General features: G+C 34.6%; 1 protein-coding gene across 2 annotated transcripts; it reads right to left on the bottom strand.

The window, feature by feature from the left end:
• Positions 1-8,843: 8,843 nt before the first annotated feature.
• On the bottom strand, positions 8,844-13,068 carry LOC126706186 (F-box/kelch-repeat protein At3g23880-like). 2 transcript variants are annotated; one of them, XM_050405505.1, is made up of 3 exons: positions 12,341-13,068; positions 11,832-12,257; positions 8,844-9,074 (listed from the first exon to the last, which is right to left on the bottom strand). In XM_050405505.1, the coding sequence occupies exons 2-3, from the start codon at positions 12,193-12,195 to the stop codon at positions 9,070-9,072; spliced, it is 369 nt and encodes a 122-aa protein (XP_050261462.1). In that variant the 5' UTR covers positions 12,196-12,257; positions 12,341-13,068; the 3' UTR covers positions 8,844-9,069. The 2 variants fall into 2 exon arrangements, with proteins under 2 accessions (XP_050261462.1, XP_050261461.1); XM_050405504.1 differs by having other exon boundaries at positions 11,832-13,068.
• Between the last annotated feature and the right edge of the window lie 14,077 nt (positions 13,069-27,145).

Raw genomic sequence — 27,145 nt, 5'->3', positions numbered from 1 at the left:
TCTCTCTCTTAGACTGAGAAGCTCTCCTTTTCGCCAATATATCTGCACAAAAGTTGGCTTCCCTCCATTTGTGTTCAACGCGAACCTCCCAAGGTTTGGCTAGGAGCCACCTGCAATTTAGAATTAAATTAGCAAATTCAGGGAGAAGGCCCATAGCCAATTACCCACATGATTTCTACTTTCTAGCCATCCCACCCGCTCCAGATTCTCCTGGATTACCTTGGGAGCTTCCATCGGTGTTGATAGTAACAAACGGGTGTGTGGCAGGTGTACATGATATATGAATGTTATTTGGATTCTAAGGAGAAGGTGAAGGAATAGAGCTTAAGAAGAAGAATTTCGTGGCATGATCAATGGCTTTTTGTCTTATCATTTGCTGAACCCTCTGGACTTCCCTCCAATGCGACTCACTCTCCCTCGACGTCACCTCCTCGTGCTAGGAACCTTCATCCTCGCCATCATCCAGCCCCAACAGTATCTGCCCCACCTCCTAGACATGCATCCTCGCATGCGGCCACAAACTTCGTTGCTAGAAATGAACTTCTTCCACTCCCAATTTACAACATTTTGACAAGGGAAGAACTCATATTCTCCATGGAAACTCAGGTAAACAAACTGGTTATCTCCCATTTCTCTGCACAGTTAAAAACATTGGCCATCAACGTCATCTCCTGTCTTGGGCGAGTGATCTTGCCTGCTCAATACAAGATCTATTTGGACCCCTTATTAACTGTGTGGAGATGACGGTGATGGCCAATTTATTAACCGTGTGGAGAAATGAGTGATAACCAGTTTGTTGACCTGAGTTTCAATGGAGAAGATGAGTTCTTCTCTTGCCAGAAAGTTGTAAATTAGGAATGGAAAAAAGTTCATTTCCAGCAACCAAGTTTGCGGCTGCATGCGAGGGAGGATGCATGTCTGGGAGGTGGGGCAAATACCCTTCGAGCTGGATGACAGCGAGGACGAAGGTTCCTGGCACGAGGAGGTGACGTCGAGGGAGAGTGAGTTGGCATTGGAGGGAAGTCCAAAGGGTTCAGCATTTGAAATAGGTTGTTCCATTCCTAATGATGTGGATTAATGAAGTTGGTACGGGCTGGAAGAGTTCATGCTTGCCATTGAATTGGGGTTTCTGGGTGAAGAGTTAGTTGAATGATGGGGATTGGTTATGTGGAGTTGGGAAGGTGGACCATGGACATGAAGGGAGTGAGAAAGTTGGAGTTGTTCATTGGGATGAAGGGAGGTGCATTGGGGTTGAGATTGCTGAAATTGGTATGCTGGTGGTGAGTCGAAGTCGAGGGAGCTTGGGAGGCTGTGGTGATGTTCTATCATGACTGAGAGTGGGAATGTGCGATGGAGTTGTTGGGTGTGTGTACGAGTTTGAAGACATAGGCGTATCTAATTAACATAGGAGAAATTTTGCATGTAATAGTGTCATTGGTAGGAGCCAAGTTGGACATGTGTGTGATGCTGGGAGTCGAGGTGTGAGCAACAAGTGTGGTGTCCATCACAGATTGCTGTGGTTAGAGTTTGTTTCATCTAATAGTTCCTCTGATACTCCTGCAAGGTTTGAAAATCTATTGTTCAGGGAGCGATGATTATGCTGAATTTGTTCTGACCCCTTGGCACTCGATTGGTTTTCAGGGGTGGTGGGCATGTGCGAAATTAGGCAATGGTGGAGTCATGATGAAAGTTCCAGGGTGGGTAATTTATTGTATCTAAGGATGAGATATATCAGAAGTGGTTTGGTTTTGATTAGAATGAATCTTGTCTTGTCTTTCATCTTAGTAAAGTTTTGCAAAAATCGTGTTTCTTGGGTTGTTGTAGGTGGCAAGAGTGTCATAGTTGTTACTTTTTAGTATGAAATTTAGAAGTAGATGGTTAACTCCGCATAAACTTGCATCTTCAAAATGGGATTCCACTTGAAAGTTGCATTTTTTTTTACATAAAAGTTCCAAAAGAGCAATACTTTTTTGCATTTTACCATTAAATGTTGTCTACCACCATTTCATACCAACTAACATAATCACTCAAATTTACAAGCTTCAGGAGTGACCAATCCTCCCAGATCAGCAAGCCATGGGGATTTGGACTGACCAACTTACCCAAATCAGCATCAAACTAGATAATCTCAACCCTCATCAAACCAAATAATTTTAACCATAAATTGATTTACTCGTGTTGCTCTCAATGAAAAAATTCTTAAACAAAGCTACATTGTGTGTTTTGAAATGAAGTAATGTCTTTATAGTTTATATAATACACATATGTGTTGAAATAGCCACAAGGCCTTTTTTTTAGGTGCATATTTTGATTATTTTCCATTAGCATCATAACAATAATGTATTTATATTGAGATTGAAACATTTTTCAAAATGTAGGTTTAATATGAGTCTCCTAACGTATAGGGTTTAATTTAAACCCACCTCTAAAGTCTAAACTATGGAATTTAAAATGAAAGATACATTTTTAAGCTCAAGTTCATTGTTCTAAAATTTTAAATTAAAGTAGTGAAGTTTTAAGATGTGTATCATGGTATGATTTGAATACAACTCAAGGAAGGTCGGCTTTTCTCTTAGTAAAATAAGATTAATGTTTTGTCATCTATCTGCTCTTAACATCTCATTTTGATTCCACAGAGTTTTGGTTATAAGTTCCTAGGTTACAAAGTCCCATATTGAAATTTGGAAGCATATTAGTTAAGGTTTGTTGACTTAACGCTTTACATTTGAAGAGTCTGTAAACATGTTTAAACATAGATCTATTTTCTTTGTGGTTCTTCCCCTCCCGCACACTTAAAATTGGCTAAATTTTATATAACATGCATATACATAATGTTAATAGACTAATAGTAATAGTTTATATACACTCCAACTCTTGAGCCTTGGAAAAAGGATATTCTAAAAATTGTTCAATCTGTTAAAATGATTTACTAGCCATTCATTTGTAGTTTAATTTATCAATCTATCTAATTGATTAAGTCAGTGGGATATATATATGACCAAAATTTATGTCATGAAAAGCATAGGCATTATGCACACCATTGATCAAGATAAATATGGTCAGCTGGTAAACGGGGTAGCGATATAATAATCTCAGCCTGTAGGGCAAGAATAGACCATGCATGGACAAGATGTGGACCTTCCCGGTCGATGTGAAATGTTACCATTCGTTTAGCTTCAACATGGGCGTTGACTGAGCTATTTTTGTGAGTACAATAATGGAAGAGCTTGGTGTTCCTTGTCTTATTCCTGCTTACAAGTGAACTTGAGTAACTAGGAATATGCTAATAATCAAAATCTAGTAGTCAAACAACTAGGCAGTGAAATTTATGGTATAAATCAATTATAAAGCATATTTATCAAGGTGAAATAAGGGTGAGAGATGATAACTTTAACAAATTGTAACGTCATGTTACTTGAGGACACTAGAGTTTAACATGAGTATTGTGCTGAGCCTTTTGTGATTTTGGGCTGGACTGTCTCTTACTGCACTAGGCTCAAGTGTTTTGGATAGGAGAGTTGGGACTGGTCCAATTGCAACTCACTTTGGTTCGGCTTGTGCACAAACTATACCCCGTTTGCCGAAACTTTAGTCACATGCCCATGGCAGGTGAAGTTGTTACAAAAGAGTTATGGCGGATAAATGTAATAAAAAAATGATAACGAAAGTATGTTACTGTTAGGCAAAATAAGTAAGAGGTTCTTAATTAAAAACAAGTAGAAAAAGCACATTATAGGTGAAATTGCAAATACAAGAGAAGAAACAATAGCAATATGTTGTAAAATCAAAAAAGTAAAAGATCAGTTTGCTGTGTTCAATTGTGTTACGGGGCTAAGGCAAAGGAGGGAACTACTTCCTCAAAGTGGATAACCTCATCCACTTTGAGGGAACGGGCCTGAATGGCTTATGCCCAAACGAGTTCTTTATCCTCAACAGAGGGTAGGCTTTTAGAGGGAGAGAAGGAATTGGCCTATTGGTGCATGCTTGCCGTTCTACACTCCTTATTTCTTTTCTTTCTCTTTTCTCTCCGTTTTTTGTTTCTTTGATTCTTTCCCACTCCTTTCTTTCTTTCTCAATGCTTGCTCGTGTGGTGTTATGGTGATGGTAGTGCAATGATTCTCCTCTAGAGATTGTTATGGTTGTGGTTTTTTTTTTTTTTTTTTTTTTTTGTCCACAGCAAGGACCCTTTATATACTGTTTGTCGTGACTTTTTTTTTACCATTTTAGCGTTTAATCACTTTTATCTGGTTTAGGGTGTTCCTCTCAACCACCCATTGGTTTGTCAGTTGTCTAGCTACCACCACTTACCTGTGCTAGCTGTGCCACTCCCCATTACCAGACAAAGAAGGCTATTTTGTTTGCTTGTTCACCGTGGCATTCTCTCTTACTATCCCTCATGGCATGCATCTAGTAGTTTCAACTCATCCTGCCTTCTTTTGGGTGGTATGTCATCCCAACAGGACATCGCCCCAAAAAAAATATGAGCGGGAACCCTAGAATAGGCTTTCCCTTTTCCCCACTGCTAGACCATACCCTCTCTCACCACTGGCCCATGACCCACCACTCCTGTATTGGCTGAGTACTGGTTAGTAGTGCCTGGGATTGCGCGTGCTCCACTTCCTATGTACGCTGAAAGCTTGTCTACCATGGTTTTAAAAACTGGACTGAACCGACTGGTTTGACTGGTTCAACCAGGAACCGGCCTACAATTCGGTCCTGTTATGGGTAAAAATTGGAAATTACTTAAAAACCGAAAAAATTCGAAAACGGGTCGGTTGAATCGAAAAATTGGGAACCGGCACGGTTGAACCGATTAATGCCCTATTGGGTATTTCACCTAAACTACACCATTTTCCCAGCCTAAACTAGGTCATTTTGGAACCTAAAACCTAAATCTAAAGCCTAAACACTTGATTCACTCTCACGACCTCACTCACGCCTCTCTATCACGATTCATGCCTCTCACCTCTTTGTCTTGCTCTCATCTCACGCCTCTCGTCCCTCTGTCTCACTCTCACTCTCACCTCACTCAAGCTGATTTGCTTCTCATCCTCACGCCTCTTGCCATCTCGGTCTCGATATCTCGATCTCGCCATCTCGGCCTCTGAAGTTTGGGTTTTTTTTCTTCTTTGTTCTTAGTCTCGCCATCTCGGTATCGATATCGATCTCGTGGGCTCTGCTTCATTAGGTATCCGTATTTCACTATTTTGATTATTTTTCTTTTTTCCTTTTCTTTTGATTGTAACTTGTTGATTCTCTTTCTTTCATTTGATCATTCTCTCAACTTTTGATTGTAACTTGTTGATCATTCTCTTAGCTTTTTTTTTTCATATCTCTCAGCTTCATCTCAGGTTCTCCGTTCATGTTCTTTGCCTTCAAATTTCCAATCAGTGCAGTGACTTCATTGGTAACTTCTCTTGTTAACTTAATTATTCAATTTATTCTTTCAATTATTAGTTTAGCATAGCATTTTAGTTTATTTGTGGTTTTGTGTATGTTGTGGATTTGATTTACAGAGCATTATTGTTTGTGAAAATAGTTTACAAAGTAGCATTATTGTTTGTGAAATATTTACAGAGTAACATTATTGTTTGTGAAATATGGTTTGTAGAGTATTATTTGTGTATGTTGTGTTGATGAATTTATTTGTTAATAAAATGGTTGCTGCCAGTCTGAAATTGTTGAGTGAAATGGAGTTCGCCTCTGTACCATCTAATGAACATGCTTCTACAACCGGGTCTAATGCTAATTCTTCATCTGTGAGAGCGAAATGTGATCCCGCATGGGATCATGTAACTGAAGATGTTATAATCATTGAAAGTTTATTATGTTAAGAATGATTGTTTTGTAATGTTATTATGTTAAATTCTTTAAAAAGATGTTATATACTTGTATTTTTTTAAAGGAAACATATTTATTACTATTGGTTTGTTAGTTTTAGTATATTAAAAAATTATTAATTATTTATATAATTTAAATAAATAATAATTAAATTATTTATGACATCAACAATTCGACCATTAGTTGGAACCCGGTCTGACCAGAAAATCAGTAATTAGCTCATTTTCTGGTTCTTTCACTGTACTGGTTTTTTAAACCATGTTGTTTGCTGCTCATGCATTTTCCATGGTCTGAAGGCTCATTTGTGCATTTTGCCATTCATCCTTTACCTCTTATGGCGTGAACTGTTTTCTGATCTTTCATTATTTATTGGCTTGCTCCTTTCAAGGGCTAGGCCTTGCTTGATTGTGAGTTTTTCCCCTTTTAGCCCATTCTTTGCTCCTTCCGTAGCCTTGTTGCCATTCCTACCATACCACTCTACCATTCCTGCTGTGGTGTTATTTGACCTGTGCTTGCTGGGCCTCTTTGGGCCTACTGCCTATTCTTCTCTCAATGACTCAATATGATCATTGGATTTATACTCATGCTACTTTGAGCATCCTTGGCTCATTTGCTTTCGTTGGGCATCCTTGACCCATTTTCTAACTTTGCATTCTCATGGACTTTTACCAACTCTTTTGGGCTTCCCTGGCCTAATTACCTTATCCTTCATCATTGGGACTCATGGGCTTTCCATTAACCCCTTACTTTTTTGCTTCATTACCTCGGGCTTACTGTGGCCCATTCTTACTTTTCTACATCTCATAATGCCCATGGGTTTACTACTTCTCTCTCTAGGCTCTTTTAGACCCATTTGCTTTCCTCAAGACCCATTTATTTACTTTATGAGCCTATAATCCATTGTTCCTGCCATTCGGGCTTAGAGGTTTTTTTGTTTTTTTTTTGTTTTTTTTTTTTTGTTTTTTTGTTTGTTTGTTTTTTTTTTTTTTTTTTTTCTATTAATTCACTAACTCTACTTTGCCCATATTGTTGGGCTTTTGTTGTTGTAGTCGTTTGAGACATCAGGAAGATTCACGAAGGGACCAAGTTTAAGGTTTTAGGATTTTGTCTGTTTTTCTTTTTCGTTTGGAGGAGAAGAATGAAGATAAAGGATGAGTGAACCATTTGGGCCTAAGCCTAAAACCCAAAAGCCCAATAATATTTTTTTGACACAAGCATTGTGAAAAATTGAAGCAAGTGGCCCAAGGAAAACAAGTTGTTTCCTTGTTTTTTTTTGTTTTTTTATTTTTTAATTTTTATTTGAGTTGTTTCCTTGTTTTATGTGGATTAAGGGTATGTTTAGTTGGGGGTGAAATAGGATAGCTGAAAAATAATAGAGAGAAAATGAGTTTGTGTGTTGTCTGGTTGAGAGGAAAGAAAGAAAATGTTTAGGTGGGGCCCAGGCATTTTTCACCCAAGCCCACACAAAACTTGTCTTTTTGAAATGAAGAGAAAAGATGTGTGAAAATGCCTACTGAGAAAGAAAGACAGAAATAACCCTGCTTTTTTGCTCTCACCTATCCCACCGAATTCCAACTTTCTTAGCTCTCATCATCAATTTTCAAACTTCAACCTCTTCACAAGCCTCTTCACAACTCAATAGTAATAATCTCAACTTCTAGCAGCAAAAACTCCATTAAAATTTAAAAAGGTTTAGAGATTTAGCTTGCAGAATTATCCCTCACATTTTTGCTTGGTATTTATTCAGAAACTTATTCATAGATGAGCTATGAATATATTTAACCTCAATGACTTCCATTTGATGAGCTAAGAATATATTTCTCTTTAATAATTCTCAACATTACGTAATATCATTGGGAAATTGGAGCTAGACTATGAATCATGTCACTAAGTGACTTCCATTTGAGTCATGGGAGTCGTAGCCATTTACTTTTAACTCTACGTAGTTCATTTTATTTATTTATTCATTTACTTAGAGTAATACAAACATGTACAATTTGTGCATCTAAAAACACAAGAATTTAGTTACCACAAGCCGCTCAAAGGCTCTTTTGTTTCTTCTGTGTCAATTTTTTCCTCTCATTCCCATATAGGATTTATGCGGTTGTCCATTCAAGTCCCATAACTTATTGGGGATATCAAAAAATAAAAGAAAAGTGAATATCTCCAATTAAAAATCAAAAATCAAATTTGTTGAATATGCATATATTAGGGTAGCATTATATGAACTCATTGAAGTTGGTGCAACTGAATTTGTGTAGTAGGAGCAATTGAGAATTCTATAAGATTAGATAGATGCAAGAGACACCATGATTTGTATGAATCTTAAATGAGCTTGACGCGCCACTATAGCCATCAGATATTGTTTAAGTCAATGATAATAATTTCATCCAGACTCCACTTATGTGTAGTTGGTATTGTAGAACAAAAACTAATATATATCAAGCAAGAAAATCCAGAGAGAAATATATCGAGTTAGTAAATAAAGGCTTTATATCTGTGGCAGGACCATGGTCCAAGTGAACATCAATGTAGAAGTTAAAAATAGTGGAATGAGCTGAACCTATTTCCTAAGCCCTTCAATACTTAGATTTAGATCCTTAAATTAAGGATCAATTTAAGTATTTCTCAAAGTTCAGTGGCTTCTAATTTTAAATTAGAAGATTAGGGGTTTAGGTTGATTTTGACCAAAAGTTCAGGATGTTTTTTGCGGTATTCTCTTCATTTTTTTATAGCTTGTACTTAAATGTGTTACCTTCTTACCAACTTCCTTCTCCACTGTTTTATTTTTTTTTATTTTCAACAAAAAAAATTTATTATTTGAAATTAATATTCTTCCTTCTCCATTATTTAGCATTCCATTGACATCTCATCTCCTTCAATATAGCATTCAATTATATGAAAGAAATCAACCCACCCGTTTTGAATCAATAGGATTACTAAAATAATTTTGAAGGTGGATGGATCAATCATGATGACATCAAATTGAGAACTCAAATATGTGCCATGCCAAATTATACCTAATTGATCATATATATTTTTGACGGGTTTGTACATACAGCAATATTGACCAATTGGTAAGCTAAACCAAACAAGATAGAAGATATGTTTGATCATACCCAGGCGTGAAAGTGATCTACTAATATTACCAGTTTGCTTTAAACGCTGCCCTGCTGCATCAACAAGATTTATTCTGCTTTGCAGGTGCTTAAAACCATCTGCCTTGCTCTACTCTGTGCCATGGAAACAATAAAGATTTAAAGCATCCAATCCAAAATAAACTTAAGTAAGGAAGTGGGTACAAAATATATGTTAATTAGGGTAAGACGTAACACACCCCCCTCGCAGGTAGGACTGCCTAACAACCGAGACTGAATAATGTGTCTTCCATAGATAGACCAAAAGACACCCCTAATAGAGATTTCACATAATTTGAACCAAAGACATCTAACTAGGCTCTAATTCCATTTTAACAAACAACTAACCAAAACAACAAATGCTGTTTAAAAGTAGGCCAACAAAGTTTTTCAAGTCAAACAGGAAAGAGTATCCATGTACCAAAAATGGATGACTAGAAGGCTTTTCCTTAGTTTCACTCTCTAAAGCTGCGTGGCACAAAGCACATTCCCATCTCAGTAGCACCAAACAGTGTTTGGAAGAATTTTGTTATACATTTTGACATTCCAAGTAACAAGTTCATTATTAAATGCTGAAGTCAATAACTTCACAAAATGCCTGCTTACTAGGCTAGAAAAGCCCTGTGTTTTCATATTTTATAAATCTACATTTTAAGCCCTCTAACAGAACAAAACCTGACTCATACACCAAAAAATAGGAAATAGCAATTAATGACCCAATCATCTATAATTCTCAAACATGGATAGTATTTAACTTGCATTGGGATTCAAACACAAGTAAAAAGAGCCTGTGAGCGGGAACTCTAACCATTAATACTAACATTAATACAATCATTGAGAATAATTGGAACAAGTTATGAAAAGTAGGAGCTATTAGCTTGAAATACTCTTTCTAAATAACAACTCTTTTTTTAATTAATCTCGCAAATGGCAAGCCTTATGCATAAACCTCATAGAAGAGTAATGAATCCAGATGTGAGACATGATGTTAACCTGACCTGATTTTTATGTTTTAATCTCATCTATGAAATATAGCTTACGGCTTAAGATGCTTGCCCTACACCTGGACATTCCAGCACTTAAAAGCTTGGGGCCTGGGGTACTTTAAGTTTTTATCCTTCAATGTCGCAAAGTGATGAAGCAAAGATATGTTTATTTCAAAAAAAAAAAAAAAAAAAAAAAGAACAACCTTCCAATCAAAATTTTGACATTCTTTCCCCTCCCCCTTGGGTCTAAAACTAACTAAAATCATCAAAAATAAACCCTGAGATCTCCACTGCCACTTTTTAATTAATATAAATCCTAAGTGTTAAGCTTCTTAGCATAACACTACAACAACATTCTGCATCAATGCAACTCCTTAATCACGGATAAGAACCTTGAATCACCATATTCAATTCTCTAACTTCAGTCAATTCCTTCCCTTTTTTTCTATTGTTAATAGGTAATTTAAGGTGCAGGAGTAGAATTTAAAGGCAGTATTCACCCATACAAAACTTGATGACAATCAGCACCATGATTCAAATTAATCTAAGGAAGCATCAATACCAACACAAGATACAATAAGCATACAGAGAAATGGAAACTCCTAAAAACAAGAATATATATATATATATATATATATATTTATATATATAACCAACATCAGTAGTGAGACGAGGAAGTCCCATTTATACCACTGCTATTGGCTTTATAACTAGGATATACAACAATTAATTAACTCATCTACACTTTTAGGAATATTTATCAGATTCAAAAATAAATTACAAGCATCGAATCCTTCAAAAACATTTTCAAATTGCACAAATGCACTAGCCTAAAATCTGCAGCTTCATCTCCAATTGTCCCCTATTTCTCAAACACACAAGTATCAGACAGGTAAAAAGTAAAAACAGAAACTCAATTATCTCCCACATGCATCACAAACTCCTTCAAAGTACAAACACAAATGCAACAATATCCATCAACCCCAAGACCAGGAAATCAGGATCAATTGATGAGTAGGTATAAGATCGAAGTGTATGTGTGTGTGTCTAAGAGAGAGAGAGAGAGAGACTACTGAAAAACAAGAGAAGGGTTTTGAGTTTTGATTCATTCAAAGTGAAACCAACGAGTTTTTTCTTCCCAATTTAAGCAACTCCCGCATCAAGACTGTATCAAGGCTGTGTCTTGACGGCATCCACAACATATCAGACTGTATCCAAAATTTAAAACATTTTGTAATCTCCAGATACTCTTTGGAGACCGTATTGGATACATCTCCAGCCATGAGAGATAATTCAAATGAAAGGCCACTTTTCTATCTAAAGTCCAACACATGCATATTGGAGGTACTTCAAATCTGTCCTACTTCATTGTTACATCAACACCTACTAGTAATATTAATGCAATTTTGGTTTTTGCCACTGTTAAATTATGGTCAATTAGGATTTCATTGTTTTAAACGTCTGAAAGGAAGCAAAATTTCAGCTACTGCTATTTGTTGGACTAAGAACAAGTGACAACTATATTCTATCACAAATAGCCATGGAACTAAATATTTCTAAGCGGACCAATTAGACTAAAGGGTTTTGGTATGGTCAATGGCAAAAAGCACAATAGAACAGAATGGTTTAGCCATCTGAAATCCCCATTTGATCATTCCTCAAATGTAATTTAGCTAACTTCACCCATTCATATTGAGAAATTTCTTAAACTCAAGGATGGAAACAATTACAACCTTAGTTTCAGATCAAAATTACTAGTTAAAGTTATATACAAATTATGCAATACAAGCTAAAGTTAATTTTCACAATGATGGTGGCAAAACTGAAAGTGATATAATAGCTAAAGTGAATTTTCACATTTACTTACCACCATCGAGTAAAATCAAGCTCTCCATCAAATTAGTTGTGGAACCCACCCAATCAGCACCTTCAATTGCAAGAATGTTCTGATTTTGACTCTCAAGGTCAATTGAAACCAGCCCAAAGGCATTCTTAATCAAAAGTTCACCATTATCAGCAAAGCCAATGAAATGACCATCCCAAAACCAATCCATTTGTACCCTATATTTTTCAGTCCAAGATTCAGCCACACCATACTCCTCCATAACCCATATGTGGCATAAGACACCCTGATGATTATTTCCGTAAGCAAAAACAGCCAGGGATCCCTTGAACAATGCAAGTTCATTGAAACATCCAGGCACACCAAACGATAAATGAGGAGGCGGCATTATCTCATGGAAGCTCTCATCATTGACGTTAAAGGACAGAACGAAATGGTGGCGATTACTGGCTGCTACAGAGTGCAAAGCTCCATTAAAAAATATACAGGGTGGATAAATATAAATATAAATAGGTCCAAAGTCGGGTTCATACCCTCTTAAGGACTCCATCGTTATTACAACCTTTCTCCACGAATCTGTACTCAAACTGTAAATCTCGGCTTTGGCCTCTTCTAAGTAAAAAACAGACATAAGTCTAAGAATCTTGAAGTCATTATTTTGAGAATTATAAGCAAGTCCAAAAGCGGAACTGGCGACCTCGTCAGGAGTGGGAGTAGCTAGAAGCTTCTTAAACATTCTAATACTTGGGTTCCACAGATATATAATGTGACTAAGACCATAGTCAGCCATGCAGAACAAGCCATTACAGCAAGCAACTATTTTGCATTCGTCAAAAAAAGAGGGGATTTCAAACCTAGAAACCTGGGTCAATGTGCGGTCGTTGTTGCAAACAGCCGTACATAAATATTTGGAAGATGATGAACTATTCTTATCCTTTGTAGTATATAGCAAATACCCACTATGAGTTTTTGTGGATTTCAATGATTCGGATTGCTTAAGGTTGAGCTTCAAGTGTTTGGTAATGAAAGTGGGGTCAGTGATGATGGAGTCACATGATTTAGAAACGCACCTGAATCGGGTTAAGGATTTCACTGGGAGATGATCTAGGATGTCTTCCACGACGTCGTCTGGAATACGCTCACGCATTCTTGTTGTAGTGTTCTGAGACATCAGGAAGATTCACGAAGGAACCGAGTTTAAGGTTTTAGGATTTTGGCTGTCTGTTTCCCCTTTTTGAAAACAAGGGTTTATGTTATGTTGTCGACTTGTCATACATAGAGAGGAGAAGAATGAAGATAAAAGGATAATTGAATCTATGGCATTTGATCTGTGGTGTCCTGGGCCTAAGCCTAACCCAAAAGCCCAATAATATATTTTTTGACACAAGATATTAGGATGAGTTTAAGGTTTTAGGATTTTGTCTGCTTTTCTTTTTCACCAGCATTAATCAAAATTCATATGTAGAAAATTATTTTATTAGTTTACTTAAAATATATAATAAAAATAAATGAATATTTTATTTTTAAGTTACATAATAAATGCATGTTATGTAAGACTAAGGTATCATAAAATGCATATATATATATATATATAATAACTTAATATTAATTTTTAGAAGTAGTATCTCATACAGATTAGTATTTCAATTGTGGGTTTTGGTAGTTGGAAGTTAGCGCATAGCAATTAATAATTAGAAAATTACTTTGAAATTTTTTTAAACCAATCCCTTAAAAAAGTTTTAGTAGAGTTTAAATAAATTAATAAATTATCTCTCTATTCAATTTTTTTTTTTTAAATCATGTTAATAAAAAGTTACTGATAAAACTATATTAATAAACATTTCTTAGGTTTATCTATTTAGCTTTGTTGCCAAATTTATATAAATTCTTTTATTTCTTATTATTTCTTTTTTCCCAAAGAATATAACACAAGCAAAAACCTATAAACGAAAATTTACATTCAATATAAAGAATATAATCAAACTTATTCATGATTTAAAATTAGGGATGGCAATTTTGCCTCACCCCGTTTCGCCCCATGCGGATTTTCCCCGCCTCGCAAAGGTGGTGGGGTGGGGATGGGGCCAGATATTTTCCCCACACCACAGGGTGGGGCGAGGTTGGATTTAGACTTTTTAGACCCAACCCGCCTCGCTCCGCCCCATCCCCACCCCGCATCGCATTGATTAGGGTTAAATTGTAAATTTTTCATACTGTAAAACCCTAGTATTTAAACAAACATATTATCAGCTTATTTTATTCTACCTAACAAGACTTTCTACCTCTTTTTTTTTCTTTAGCAAGGTTGGAAATAAGATACCAATTTTAACATTTTCTTTTATCTTTATTATAAACAAATTTATATACTATTGAATTATTGATTTTGTATTATGAGATTTTTGATTTTGTTGCGATATTGTCTTGTTAAAAACTTTAATAATATTATTCAATTTTTGCTAAAAATTATTTTATTTGATGGGATAAATTTATTTGTAATGTCAAGTATATTTTTATTAATGAAATAGATTTTATTAAAAACAATTGTAATAGTTGTGGGCAAATTAATAAAAAGTAGAGTATTACGGAGTGGGACAGGACTCCACAGGGCCTCAAGGGGCGGGATGGGGCAAGAAAAATTTCCCCGTCATGCAAAGTGGGGATGAAGACTCCATCCTTTAGACCCACCCCGCCCCATTGCCATCCCTATTTAAAATTAAGAAATTAACACAAATTATAAATTAAGATATAAATTTAAAAAAAGAACAAAGAATAAACTTGCTTGTTTCCTCTATCACTTTAAGGGATGAAAGTATGAGTATGTAACTAAAACTTGAATCAATTATTGCAGAAGAGAATAAATGGGTACAAAAGTTTAATATTATGAATTGGGTTAAAACATGTGTGAGAAGTTTTTATTAATATTTTTGAAGTTAAAGAAAAATAGCTTAAACAAAATGAAAAAATAATAATGAAGAAAGAATGCATACTTATCATGGGATTTAGGCATTCAATTATTAGAATAAACTTCACTTCAAAAAGGATATATATATATATATATATATATATATATATATGTAAGGACTCGATTTGTACCGACCCAAAATGATACTGGGTTCGCACGTGAACAGGCCCAAACAATATAATTTGTAGAGCGTGGGTATTAAGAACTAGATTAACTTTTGTGGAATAAAAAGTTTCACCCTCATGTATATTAAAGGCCCAAAACTGGCACAACAATCGGTTTTTCTCTTGTAATCGATACAGTTCTTTTGCTTTTCACGTTCTTCTTCTTCAGTCTTTCCTTTTCTTTTCTCTTTTATGTTCCAATCCCCCTTTTTTGCATGTTCTTCTTTTAGTTTATATACCACCCTCTGTGTTCCATCCTCACCACACACGTGTAGGTTGGGTTCGGGGGATTTCTTTCTGTCCCATCTAGCACCTCCTGGAACTTCCTATGGGCAGCTGTAAAGCTGCCTCCTTACTGTTCAGGTATCACCTCCACATTAATGCGGTCAGAGAGTTGGTTGAGAGGTAATTAATGTGAAGGCAGCTGTAGTTATAGATATTTATTTGTTTTTTCTTTCTTACCCTTGGTCTGTTATCCCATCTTCAGTGGTGACATAATTCCGAGGTCCGATTGTAACAAGACCGCGTCCTGATCGTCCTCGGATGCATACTGCCGAGGAGTATGGCGTTCTCGGACGAATACGGAACTCTACTTTCATGATATTAACTACCACCCCCCCCTTCGGTAATTACCCTTATGACCTAACTTGGCCTCCTCAGACGAATATGCATCCTCGAATGGGCCACAGGCCCAACGATCCTGACCTTAATGGGCCTGTTGATTGACTGGCCCCCACAATATATATATGTAGAGTTTCATTTGATATAGAATTTAAATCCTGTTGGAATTAAGATTTCTAATCAATTTGTTTGTTGCTATCTCATAAATCTCATAAAAAGAGAGAAAAAAAAAAAGGTCATATGAAGAGAAAGAAAAAGGAAAACATTTTTTTTTTTTTAGAAGAACAAACATTTATTATATATAGAATAGATACTTTTTTTTTTTTTTTTTTTTTGAGAATAAAGGGAAGATGTTTACTTTAAACTCAAATACTTATTACCTTATTTACATTTTTTTTTTTTACTTTATCCAAAAACATTTTTGGTAAATCGATATAAACAATAATTACCTAAAAAGAAAAGTCACGTGTGAAGAGGAAGATTTTGCTGTTGAATATGTAGCTTTTTTTTTTTTTTTGGGTATTTTTTTTTTATAGGAAGTAATATAATTTAAATTTAAAAAAAGGAATAGATGAAGATTGTTGTTGTTTTTTTTTTTTTTTTTTAAATAAAAAAAAGGGATTAGATGAAGAGTTTGAATTGTAATAAAATTAAAATTTTTATCAACTTATAAATTATAATAATAAAAGAATTAAATGAAGAGTTTGGATTGTAATTAAATTAAGATTTTTATCAGTTTAGAAATTATAGGAGAAGAAGATATGTACAAAAAAATTATAGTATTTATTTTTAAAAAGTTAAATTTATTTTCTGCAATTTAGTGCAACCACTTGGTATAACCACGACTTCTAATCCCAATTTTTATTATATAGTATATGATTCCTCCCCATGTGTATATCCTCCAAGTAAAAGTGCTTTTATTATTATTTTTTATTTTTTAATTCATGGGATTAGCTATTATACTTCTAGGTACACAACTACACATTTTAATATTTTATGCTTTGGATTTTTTTTTCTTTCTATCCTATTATTTTAGGTTTTGTTGATAATATTTAGATAGTCACAATTGTAGGTTGTAGTTGTATGGCACCAACCAACTAAATTTACTTTTCAAAGAAAAAAACCAACTAAATTTAATCTCTTTTTAAAATTTTACGTTTTGTTGAATGTAGGTAGCATGTTTTGTTAAAACACTTATTTTTAATGTAAGTTGCATGTTTTCTTAAAACTGCTTTTTTTATAATACACTACAGGTACAAATAAGGATTAGATGGAGAATTTGGATTATAATACACCACACTTAAAAAATAAGGATTAAATGGATTAGATGAAGAATTTAGATTGCAATCAAATTAATATTTTTATCAACTTAGAAATTATAGCAAATGAAATGGATTAGATGAAGAATTTAGATTGTAAACAAATTAAGTTTTTTATCAACTTAGAAATTATAGGAGAAAAAAATTATATACATATTTTTAAAATCTAAAAATCTAAAAAAATTTCCTCTATTTGGTGAAGTCACTTGGCATAAACACAGCTTTTAAACCCAACTTTTATTATATAGTGCATGATTTAGAGGAGAAGAATGAAGATAAGGATGAGTGAACCATTTGGGCCTAAGCCTAACAAACCTAAAGCGCAATAATATTTTATTGACACAAGTATTGTAAAAATTGATGCAAGTGGCCCAAGAAAAACAAGTTGTTTCCTTGTTTTATGTGGGTTAAGCGTATGTTTGGTTGGGGTGGAATAGGATGGATGGAAAATAATGGAGAAAAAATAGGAGAGAAAATGAGTTTGTGTGTTGTTTGGTTGAAAGGAGGGGGGGGGGAGATAATTTTTAGGTGGGGCCCAGGCATTTTTCACCAGAACTCACAAAAGTTGTCTCTCTGAAATGAAGTGAAGAGGTGTGAAAATGTCTATTGAGAAAGAAAGACAAAAGTAACCCTGCTTTTTTGCTCTCACCTACCCCACCCGATTCCCACTTTCCCAACTCTCATCATCAATCTTCAAACTTCTAACTCTTCACAACTCAATAGTAATAATCTCAACTTCTAGCAGCAAAAACTCCATCAAAATTTACAAAGGCTTAAAGATTTTGCTTGCATAATTATCCCTCACATTTTTGCTTGGTAATTATTCAGAAACTTATTCATAGATGAGCTAAGAATATATTTCACCTCTATGAATTCCATTTGATGAGCTAAGAATATATTTCTCTTTAATAATTCTCAACATTAGGTAACGTCATTAGAAAATTGGAGCTAGACTATGAATCATGCCACAAAGTGACTTCCATTTGAGTCATGGAAGTTGTAGCCATTTACTTTTAAATCTACATAGTTCCTTTTTTTTTTAAAAAAAAAAAAAAAACTTAAACTCATACAAACATGTTCAATTTTGTGCATCAGAAAACACAAGAATTTTAGTTACCACTAGCCACTCAAAGGCTCTTTTGTTTTTCTTCTTCGTCAATTTTTTTCCTTTCATTCCCATATAGGATTTATGTAGTTGTCCATTCAAGTCCCATAACTAATTGGGGATATCAAAAAGTAAAAGAAAAGTGAATTTCTCAAATTAAAAATCAAATTTGTTGAATATGCATATATTAGGGTAGCATTATATGAACTCATTGAAGTTGATGCAACTGAATTTGTGTAGTAGGAGCAATTGAGAATTCTATAAGATCAGATAGATGCAAGAAACACCATGATCTGTATTAATTTTAAATGAGTTTGACATGCCACTAGAGCCATCAGATACTGTTTTAGTCAATGATAATATATGTGGCAGGACCATGGTCCAAGTGAACATCAATGCAAGCAGTTAAAAAGCATGCAATGAGCTGAACCTATTCCATAAGCACTTCAATACTTAGATTTAGATCATTAAATTAAGGAGCAATATCGGTATTTCTCAAAGTTCAATGGCTTCTAATTTCAAATTAGAAGATTAGGGATTTAGGTTGATTTTAACCAAAAGTTCAAGATGTTTTTTGCAGTGTTCTCTTCATTTTTTATAGCTTGTACTTAAATGTGTGACCTTCTTACTAGCTTCCTTCTCCACTATTTTATTTTTTATTTTCAAAAAAAAAATTATTATTATTTGAAATTAATATTCTTCTCCATCATTTTGCATTCCATTGACGTCTCATCTCCTTCAATGTAGCATTCAATTATAGGAGAGAAATCAACCCACCCATTTTGAATCAATAGGATTACTGAAATAATTTTGAAGGTGGATGGATCAATCATGATGACATCAAATTGAGAACTCAAGTATGTGCTATGCCATATTATACCTAATTGATCACATATGTTTTTGGCGGGTTTGTACATACAACAATATTGACCAATTGGTAAGCTAAGCCAAACAAGATAGAAGATATGTTTGATCATACCTATAACTAGGGGTGTCCAGGAGACCCAGTGACCCGCTCAACCCGGCCAACCCGCCCGAGTCCGACCCGCCACCACTCGATCCGACGACTCCGGCGGTCAAACGCGGGTTCCGAACTGTCAAACCCGACCCCCGGCGGGTCGGTTGGCGGTTTTGCATTTCAAAACCCATGAAACTCGACCCAAACCGATACCTTTAACATTTCCGGCGAAATATTACGCAACCCAAACCAATCTCCGATACCTTTAAACGTTTCTGGCGAAATATTAAGCAACCCAGACCAAATCTCCAATACCTTTAATGTTTCCGGCGAAATATTCAGCATACCAGATCAAATACGGCAAGACCTCGCCGTTATCCGACGAAATCTAGGCCAGATCTCGACGGATCCGGCCAGATTTTGGCCAGATCTCGCCGGATCGGCCAAATTTCGGCCTCGACGATGAAACTCGAAACCGACCCGATACAACCCGAAACCGACAAGACCCGAACCGAAAAATCCGGCCAGTCTTTCGAGTCGGTTTCGGGTCATATTTTAATCCACCTGACTAAGTCGGGTCGGTTCCGGGTTGGGCACAAACCCGACCCGTGGACACCCCTACCTATAACACCCCAAACCCATACCAAGGATTTTGATGTACGACCTATCTTATAAATAATCAACATTTGCTATAATGGAACAAAACATAATTAAATATCCACAAATAAGAATCAAACCATCAAGTCTTTCTTATAAAATCCATCAAACTAAAACTTTATCAATAAAGTCTTCAATTACAATCCCAAATAGTTTCAAGAATACTAAACTCACTATCTTAAGAAAAATATACTAAAACAGTCCATAAACTAACATAGCTCCAAAAGAAATCTTCAATCTATGGCTCTAATGATATACCACCAAAATATATTCCACTGCTCTAATCTGAAAGGGTGGAGAAAGAGGGGGGGAAGGGGTGAGCTAGAAGCTCAATAAGAGACTACATAACATGAGGATGTCTTTCAAAACAAAATAATAGTATCATTGATAAAATATATGCTTTACAAAACATTTACAAATAATTTTAACAGTAATATAATATACTTTGCAAAACTGTCAAAAATAAAACATTTAACTATAACGTTGTAATCATTAAATAAAATAATAACCACTTTAATTGGCCTAAATACACCAAATAGGTAGAAACAATATATTATAGTAATAAACAATTTTTCCACTTATAAAGGTCAATAACAATAAAACAATAGTTTGATATCGAAAACATTAAACCTTAGCCAGACAAAGACATAAACTGCTAAACACTCGGTGGACGATTCCCATGGAGAACAATAACACTAACCTCAAAGAGGTAACACTGGCTCCAAAGAGCAAATGAAAACACTGGCTCCGAAGAGCAAACAATAACACTACACCACACTACAATAACACTACATTGGCCGAAGACCAACACTTAACCCTGTGTTGGCAAAGGTTGCAGATTGTCTAGCTGACCGTTTGAAAACATTCTTACTTTATTACAATATTGTCAATACCAATCATATATCATATGACAAATACTTTCTCAAAAATATAGTTTTGAGTCATTCTTAGCATATATAGTTTCAAAATAATATACAAGAAATAATAAAATTAGGGTATATATAAATATATTTTTACCAAAAATATATATAAATATACACATCTTAAGAGACATCATGTTTTGAAGTCCACTTATCTCAAAATCACCAAAACACATTAGACCTCAACTATCCAAGCCGATGTCACTTGAACCTAATACATAAATAGATGATTTATTAAGTACTAAGCTTTCCACTACTAATTAAAAATCCTCTTACTAAAATAAAATAAATAACCAGCCACCAAAAGCTCTTGCATTAGCTATAGAGATGATTTTGCTTTGTTAAGTCATACTTACTCTATTTACATAATCCATTCACTTTTGCAATTATGTATATATAAATATATTTTTACCAAAAATATATATAAATATACACGTCTTGAGAGACGTCATGTTCTGAAGTCTATTTATCTCAAATCACCAAAACAAATTAGACCTCAACTATCCAAGCCGATGTCACTCAAACCTAATACATAAATAGATGATTTATTAAGTGCCAAGCTTTCCACTACTAATTAAAAATCCTCTTACTAAAATAAAATAAATAAACTAGCCACCAAAAGCTTGCATTAGCTATAGTGATTTTGCTTTGTTAAGTCATACTTACTCTATTTACATAATCCATTCATGCTATCCCTCTTCCAAAATCATATATGGACCTTTATACATCATACGTACATGTCAGATCCTAACAATGTTTCTTAACCAAAGGCCTATCATTAGTATTTAATACTTTACCATCAGATCCAAAATAATCCACAAGCATCAGTATTTACTTGCATCTCATGATAGTCTATTTAAATTGGATATAGGGAATTCGATCTCAATTGGGGTATTGATATCATGTAATCCTATGACTCACCATGCTATGTACATCAATTATGACTCTTTACTCTCTACATATATATAGATGCCTATCATGCCACTTAATTAAGCCATAACACAGAAACTTCAAGAAGTCCTATACCATCATCTTAGAGATATCCTGCAGCATGTAAATATTGTAATATCGACTCTACTGTTTGGAGATAAACAACATGTATCTTTAACCTATGATATCACACACACAATCTATAGTTAGCTCCTTAGAAGTTACCTTGACGTCATCTTTGTCAAGTTTGGCAATGATCCTTTTTGCTGTAGCATTTAGCATACAGTGTCTCTCCCTACCTTTCACGTGTAAGACTTAAAAGACCCAGTATATATACCTCTAAAATAACACTCCAATTCAATCTAGGAAGATCAACCTCACTCCAATTAGTACTCTTAAATGACACTCCTACTTGGGCTAGAGATTAAGACCCACTATAACTTAAATAAGCTTCCAAGACTCTAATTCCCAATTAAACTCAAATTAAGGTTGTTTAGATAGGTTAGAACTCTAAAAGGATTCCAATAACACTTAAACTCCTAATCTAAATAGGTTTTAATCTCTTATCCTTCTCCTTAACTGATAAGGAGACTACTCCTAATCCAAATAGGTTTTAATCTCTTATCTAAGGAGATTAAAAGTTAAATATGAATAATCCACAAAAATAACTCACGTTATATTTTCTTTTATTTATTTTCTTTGTAGATATCATAATATAAAATAATATCACCTTAAAAATAAATTAAATAATTCATCAACTACACTCTAGAAGTAACTAAATTAAATTTAAGTGAGACGGGTATTACCCAAGTTGTGAAAGTGATCTACTAATATTACCAGCTTGCTTTAAACGCAGCCCTGCTGCACCAGTTAACTTTTGTTGCTCTGAACCAGCTAGATCAACAAGATTTAGTCTGCTTGTGCTTAAACCATCTGCCTTGCTCCTCTGTGGCATAGAAACAACAAAGAAACAGAGGTATTTACAGTTTGTTTGGTTTGTTAAAGCATCCAATCCAAAATACACATAAGTAAGATAGTGGGTACAAAATATATGCTAATTAGGGTGATGTAACACACCCCCTTCCTGGCAGGCCTGCCTAACAACCGAGGCCGAATTATAAGTCTTCCACAGATAGACAAAAAGACACCTCTAATAGAGATTTCACATAATTTGAACCAAAGACATCTAACTAGGCTCTGATTCCATTTTAACAAACAACTAACCAAAAAGACAAAAGGTGTTTGAAAGTAGGCCAACCAAGTTTTTCAAGTCAAACAGGAAAGAGTATCCATGTACCAAAAATGGATGACTGAAGGCTTTTCCTTAATTTCACTCTCTGAAGCTGCGTGGCACAAAGCACATTCCCAGCTCAATAGCACCAAACAGTGTTTGGAAGAATTTTGTTATACATTCTGACATTCTAAGTAACAAGTTCATTATCAAATGCTGAACTAAAAAACTTCACAAAATGCCTGCTTACTAGGCTAGAAAAGCCCCGTGTTTTCATATTTTATAAATCTACATTTTAAGCCCTCTAACAGAAAAAAAAAACTGACTCATACACCAAAAAATAGCAAATAGCAATTAATGACCCAATCATCTATAATTCTCAAAAATGGATAACATTTAACTTGCATTGGGATTCAACACAAGTAAAAATAGCATGTGAGCGGGAACTCTAACCATTAATGCTAACATTAATACAATCTTTGAGAATAATTGGAACATTTTATGAAAAGTAGGAGCTGTTAGCTTCAAATACTCTTTCTAAATAACAACGCTTTGTTTAATTAATCTCGCAAATGGCAAACCTTATGCATAAACCTCATAGAAGAGTAATGAATCCAGATGTGAGACATGATGTTAGCCTGACCTTATTTTTATGTTTTAATCTATTCTATTAAATATAGCTTACAGCTTAAGATGCTTGAGCCCTACACCTGGACATTCAGGCACTTAAAAGCTTGGGGCCTGGGGCACTTTAAGATTTTATCCTTCAATGTCTCAAAGTGATGAAGCAAATATATGTTTTTCAAAAAAAAAATCAACCTTCCAATCAAAATTTTGACATTCTTTCCCCTCCCCCTTGGGTCTAAAACTAACTTAATATCATCAAAAATAAACCCTGAGATCTGCACTACCCCTTTTTAATTAATATTAATCTTAAGTATTAAGTTTCTTAACATAAAATTACAGCAATATTCTGCATCAATACAACTTCTTAATCGGGGATAAGAACCTTGAATCACCATATTCAATTCTCTAACTTCAGTCAATTCCTTCCCTTTATTTTATTTTTTTTATTGTTAATAGGTAATTTAGGGTGCAGGAGTAGAATTTAAAGGCAACAATCACCAATACCAAACTTGATGACAATCAGCACCATGATTCAAATTAATCTAAGGAAGCATCAATAACAACACAAGATAAAATAAGCATATGGACAAATGGCAACTCCTAAAAACAATATTCATCAACCCCCATGACTAGGAAATCATGATCAATTGATGAGTAGGTATAAGATCAAAGTGTATGTGTGTGTGTCTGAGAGAGAGAGAGAGACAGAGAGACAGAGAGACAGAGAGAGAGAGAGAGAGTCTACTGAAAAACAAGAGAAGGGTTTTGACTCATTCAAAGTGAAACCAACTAGTTTTTTTTTCCCAATTTTAGCAACTCCCGCATCAAGATCGTATCAAGGCTGTGTCTTTGATCGCATCCACAAAATATCAGACTATATCAAAATTTAAAACATTTTTTAATTTCCAGATAATCTTTGGAGACCGTATTGGATACATCTCCAGCCATGAGAGATACTTCAAATGAGAGGCCAATTTTCTATCTAAAGTCCAACACATGCATATTGGAGGTACTTCAAATTTGTCCTACTTCATTGTTACATCAACACCTACTAGTAATATTAATGCAATTTTGGTTTTTGCTACTGTTAACTTATGGTCAATTAGGATTCCATTGTTTTAAACGTCTGAAAGGAAGCAAAATTTCAGCTACTGCTAGTTGTTGGACTTGAGAACAAGTGACAACTATATTCTATCACAAATAGCCATGGAACTAAATATTGCTAAGCGGGCCACTTAGACTGAAGGGTTTTGGTATGGTCAATGGCAAAAGCACAATAGAACAGAATGGCTTAGCCATCCGAAATCCCCATTTGATCATTCCTCAAATGTAATTTAGCTAACTTCACCCATTCATATTGAGAAATTTCTTAAACTCAAGGAAGGAAACAATTACAACCTTAATTTCAGGATCAAATGTTCTAGCTAATTAGCTAAAGTTATATACAAACTAAGCAATACTAGTTAAAGTTAATTTTCACAATGACGGTGGCAAAACTGAGAGTGATAGAATAGCCAAAGTGAATTTTCACATTTACTTACCACCATCGAGTAAAATCAAGCTCTCCATTGAATTAGCTGTGCAACCCACCCAATCAGCATCTTCAATTGCAAGAATGTTTTGATTTCGACTCTCAGGGTCAATTGAAACCAGCCCAGTGGTAGTCTTAATCAGAAGTTCACCATTATCAGTGCAGCCATAGAAATGACTATTCAAAATCATTGGTACCATATATATTTTTTAATCCAGGACTCGGCCACACCATACTCCTCCATAACCCATATGTGACATAAGACACCCCAATGATCATCAGTGTAAATGAAAACAGCCAGGGATCCCTTGAACACTACAAGTTCAGCAAAATTTACAGGCACTCATCCTTTGTAGTGTATAGAAAATACCCACTGTGAGTGTTTGTGGACATTAATGACTCGGATTGGTTAAGGTTGCACTTCAAGTGTTTGGTAACGAATGTGGGTCAGTGATGATGGAGTCACAAGATTTAGAAACGCACCTAAATCGGGTTAAGGATTTCACTGGTAGATGACCCAGTTTAAGGTTTTAGGATTTTGTCTGTCTGTTTCCCCTTTTTGCAAACAGGGGTTTATGTTATGTTGTCACCTGTCAACTTGACGTACATAAGGAGGAGAAGATTGAAGATATAAGATAATTTTTTTTTTAATTTTTAATTATTTAATTATTTTATATTTAGAGTAACAAGATATGGATAATTGAATATATGGCATTTGATCATTGGTGTCAAGGCCTAAGCCTAACCCAAAAGCTCAATAATATATTTTTTGACACAAGCATTGTAAAAATTGATATAAGTGGCCCAAGAAAAACAAGTTGTTTCCTTGTTTTACGTGGATTGAGTAGACATTGCAAAACAAACGGGTCGAGTCAGGTTTGGATTGGATCAATCGGATTTAGGTCAAATGAGTCACGGGTCATTTTAAGTGGGTTAAAAACAGGTTCGGGTCAATTGGGTTACGTGTTGGGTCAGGTTGGGTTGACCCGTATTTTCACATGAATTTTATTTTTTATTTTTTTTTTCTTTATAAAGAAAACAATATGTATTTGCTATTTTGAAAGTTATGTAAGAAATTACTTAATGTAAAATGCATTATTTTGAATTCACTACTTATATCAAGAATGAACTCAGTTAAACTTATTAATACTTATTCAATAATTTTAAAATTATACAAATCCTAACATTGCTATTTAAAACAAAATAACACAAAGATAAGTAAAACAAATACACAAGTTTTATTTCTACACCATATCAACATTCCAAAATATAAATAAAATTATATATTGGATAACTCAGTTGATAAAGAGTAAAAATATATAAGAAATTTACAATCTTGAAAATTAATTTTATAATCTTTTATCAATTGTGGTTGGCACTCTATCTCAATTTGAGATATACATTAAAGTTTGATTGCTTACTTATTTATACATGGTCTCTTTTATGAATATCATATCATTGTTAAGCAACATACATTCTAGGAAATATCATAATTTATTTTGAAAAACCGTTTATTTTGGACATAAGTTGTTAAAAAAATAGGTCTAAGCATTCATAATTTATGCTAATTTGATACTTTGGCTTCATTATTTTCACACTTGTGGATGTTTCTCACATATGTCTACAATTTTAAATCCATGTTTTTAACTCTAGTGTAACCAGATTATTTTAGCATCTACTTTGCTATTTGATATCTAAAAATCTTTACTCATTATAGAATGCTCAATCATTTATCATTTAATTAATTTGCATGCAGTTATGTAAATGTACCAATTGTTTCCTTAAAGCTCATAATAAACAACTAAACCAATATTGTCTTAATTTTACTAATTTTTTTACCAAAAAAAAAAAAGTTCTAAAAAAAATTGTTCAGGTTTGGGTAGGGTTGCGGGTCGGGTTGTGTTGTGTTGACTTGCAAAAAACATGGGTTGGGTCACGGGTCAACCCCATTTTTGCTTTGGATCAAAAAAATTGGGTTCAAGTCGGGTATTTTTTAGATCGGGTCGGGTCAGAAAATTCTGACCTATTTTGCCATGTCTAAGATTGAGGGTATGTATGGTTGGAAGTGGAATAGGGCGAATAGAAAATAATGGGGAAAAAAAAGGGTTTGTGTGTTGTTTGGTTAGGAGGGGGGAAAATTTTTAGATGGGGCCTGATCATTTTTCACACGGGCCCACACAAAACTTGTCTCTTCGAAATGGAGAGAAAAGAGGCGTAAAAACGCTTGCTGGGAGAGAAAGACAAAAATGACCCTATTTTTTTGCTCTCACCTACTCCACTTAATTCCCACTTTCCCAACTCCCATCATCAATC

The sequence above is a fragment of the Quercus robur genome, chromosome 11, assembly GCF_932294415.1.
Source record: "Quercus robur chromosome 11, dhQueRobu3.1, whole genome shotgun sequence".
NCBI lineage: Eukaryota > Viridiplantae > Streptophyta > Magnoliopsida > Fagales > Fagaceae > Quercus > Quercus robur.
This window is presented reverse-complemented; position numbering and strand designations above follow the sequence as displayed.

What these genes read in the sequence shown, in the direction of transcription:
- LOC126706186 (XM_050405504.1), bottom strand. Translation starts at nt 12,978, where the DNA reads ATGTCTCAGAACACTACAACAAGAATGCGTGAGCGTATTCCAGACGAC.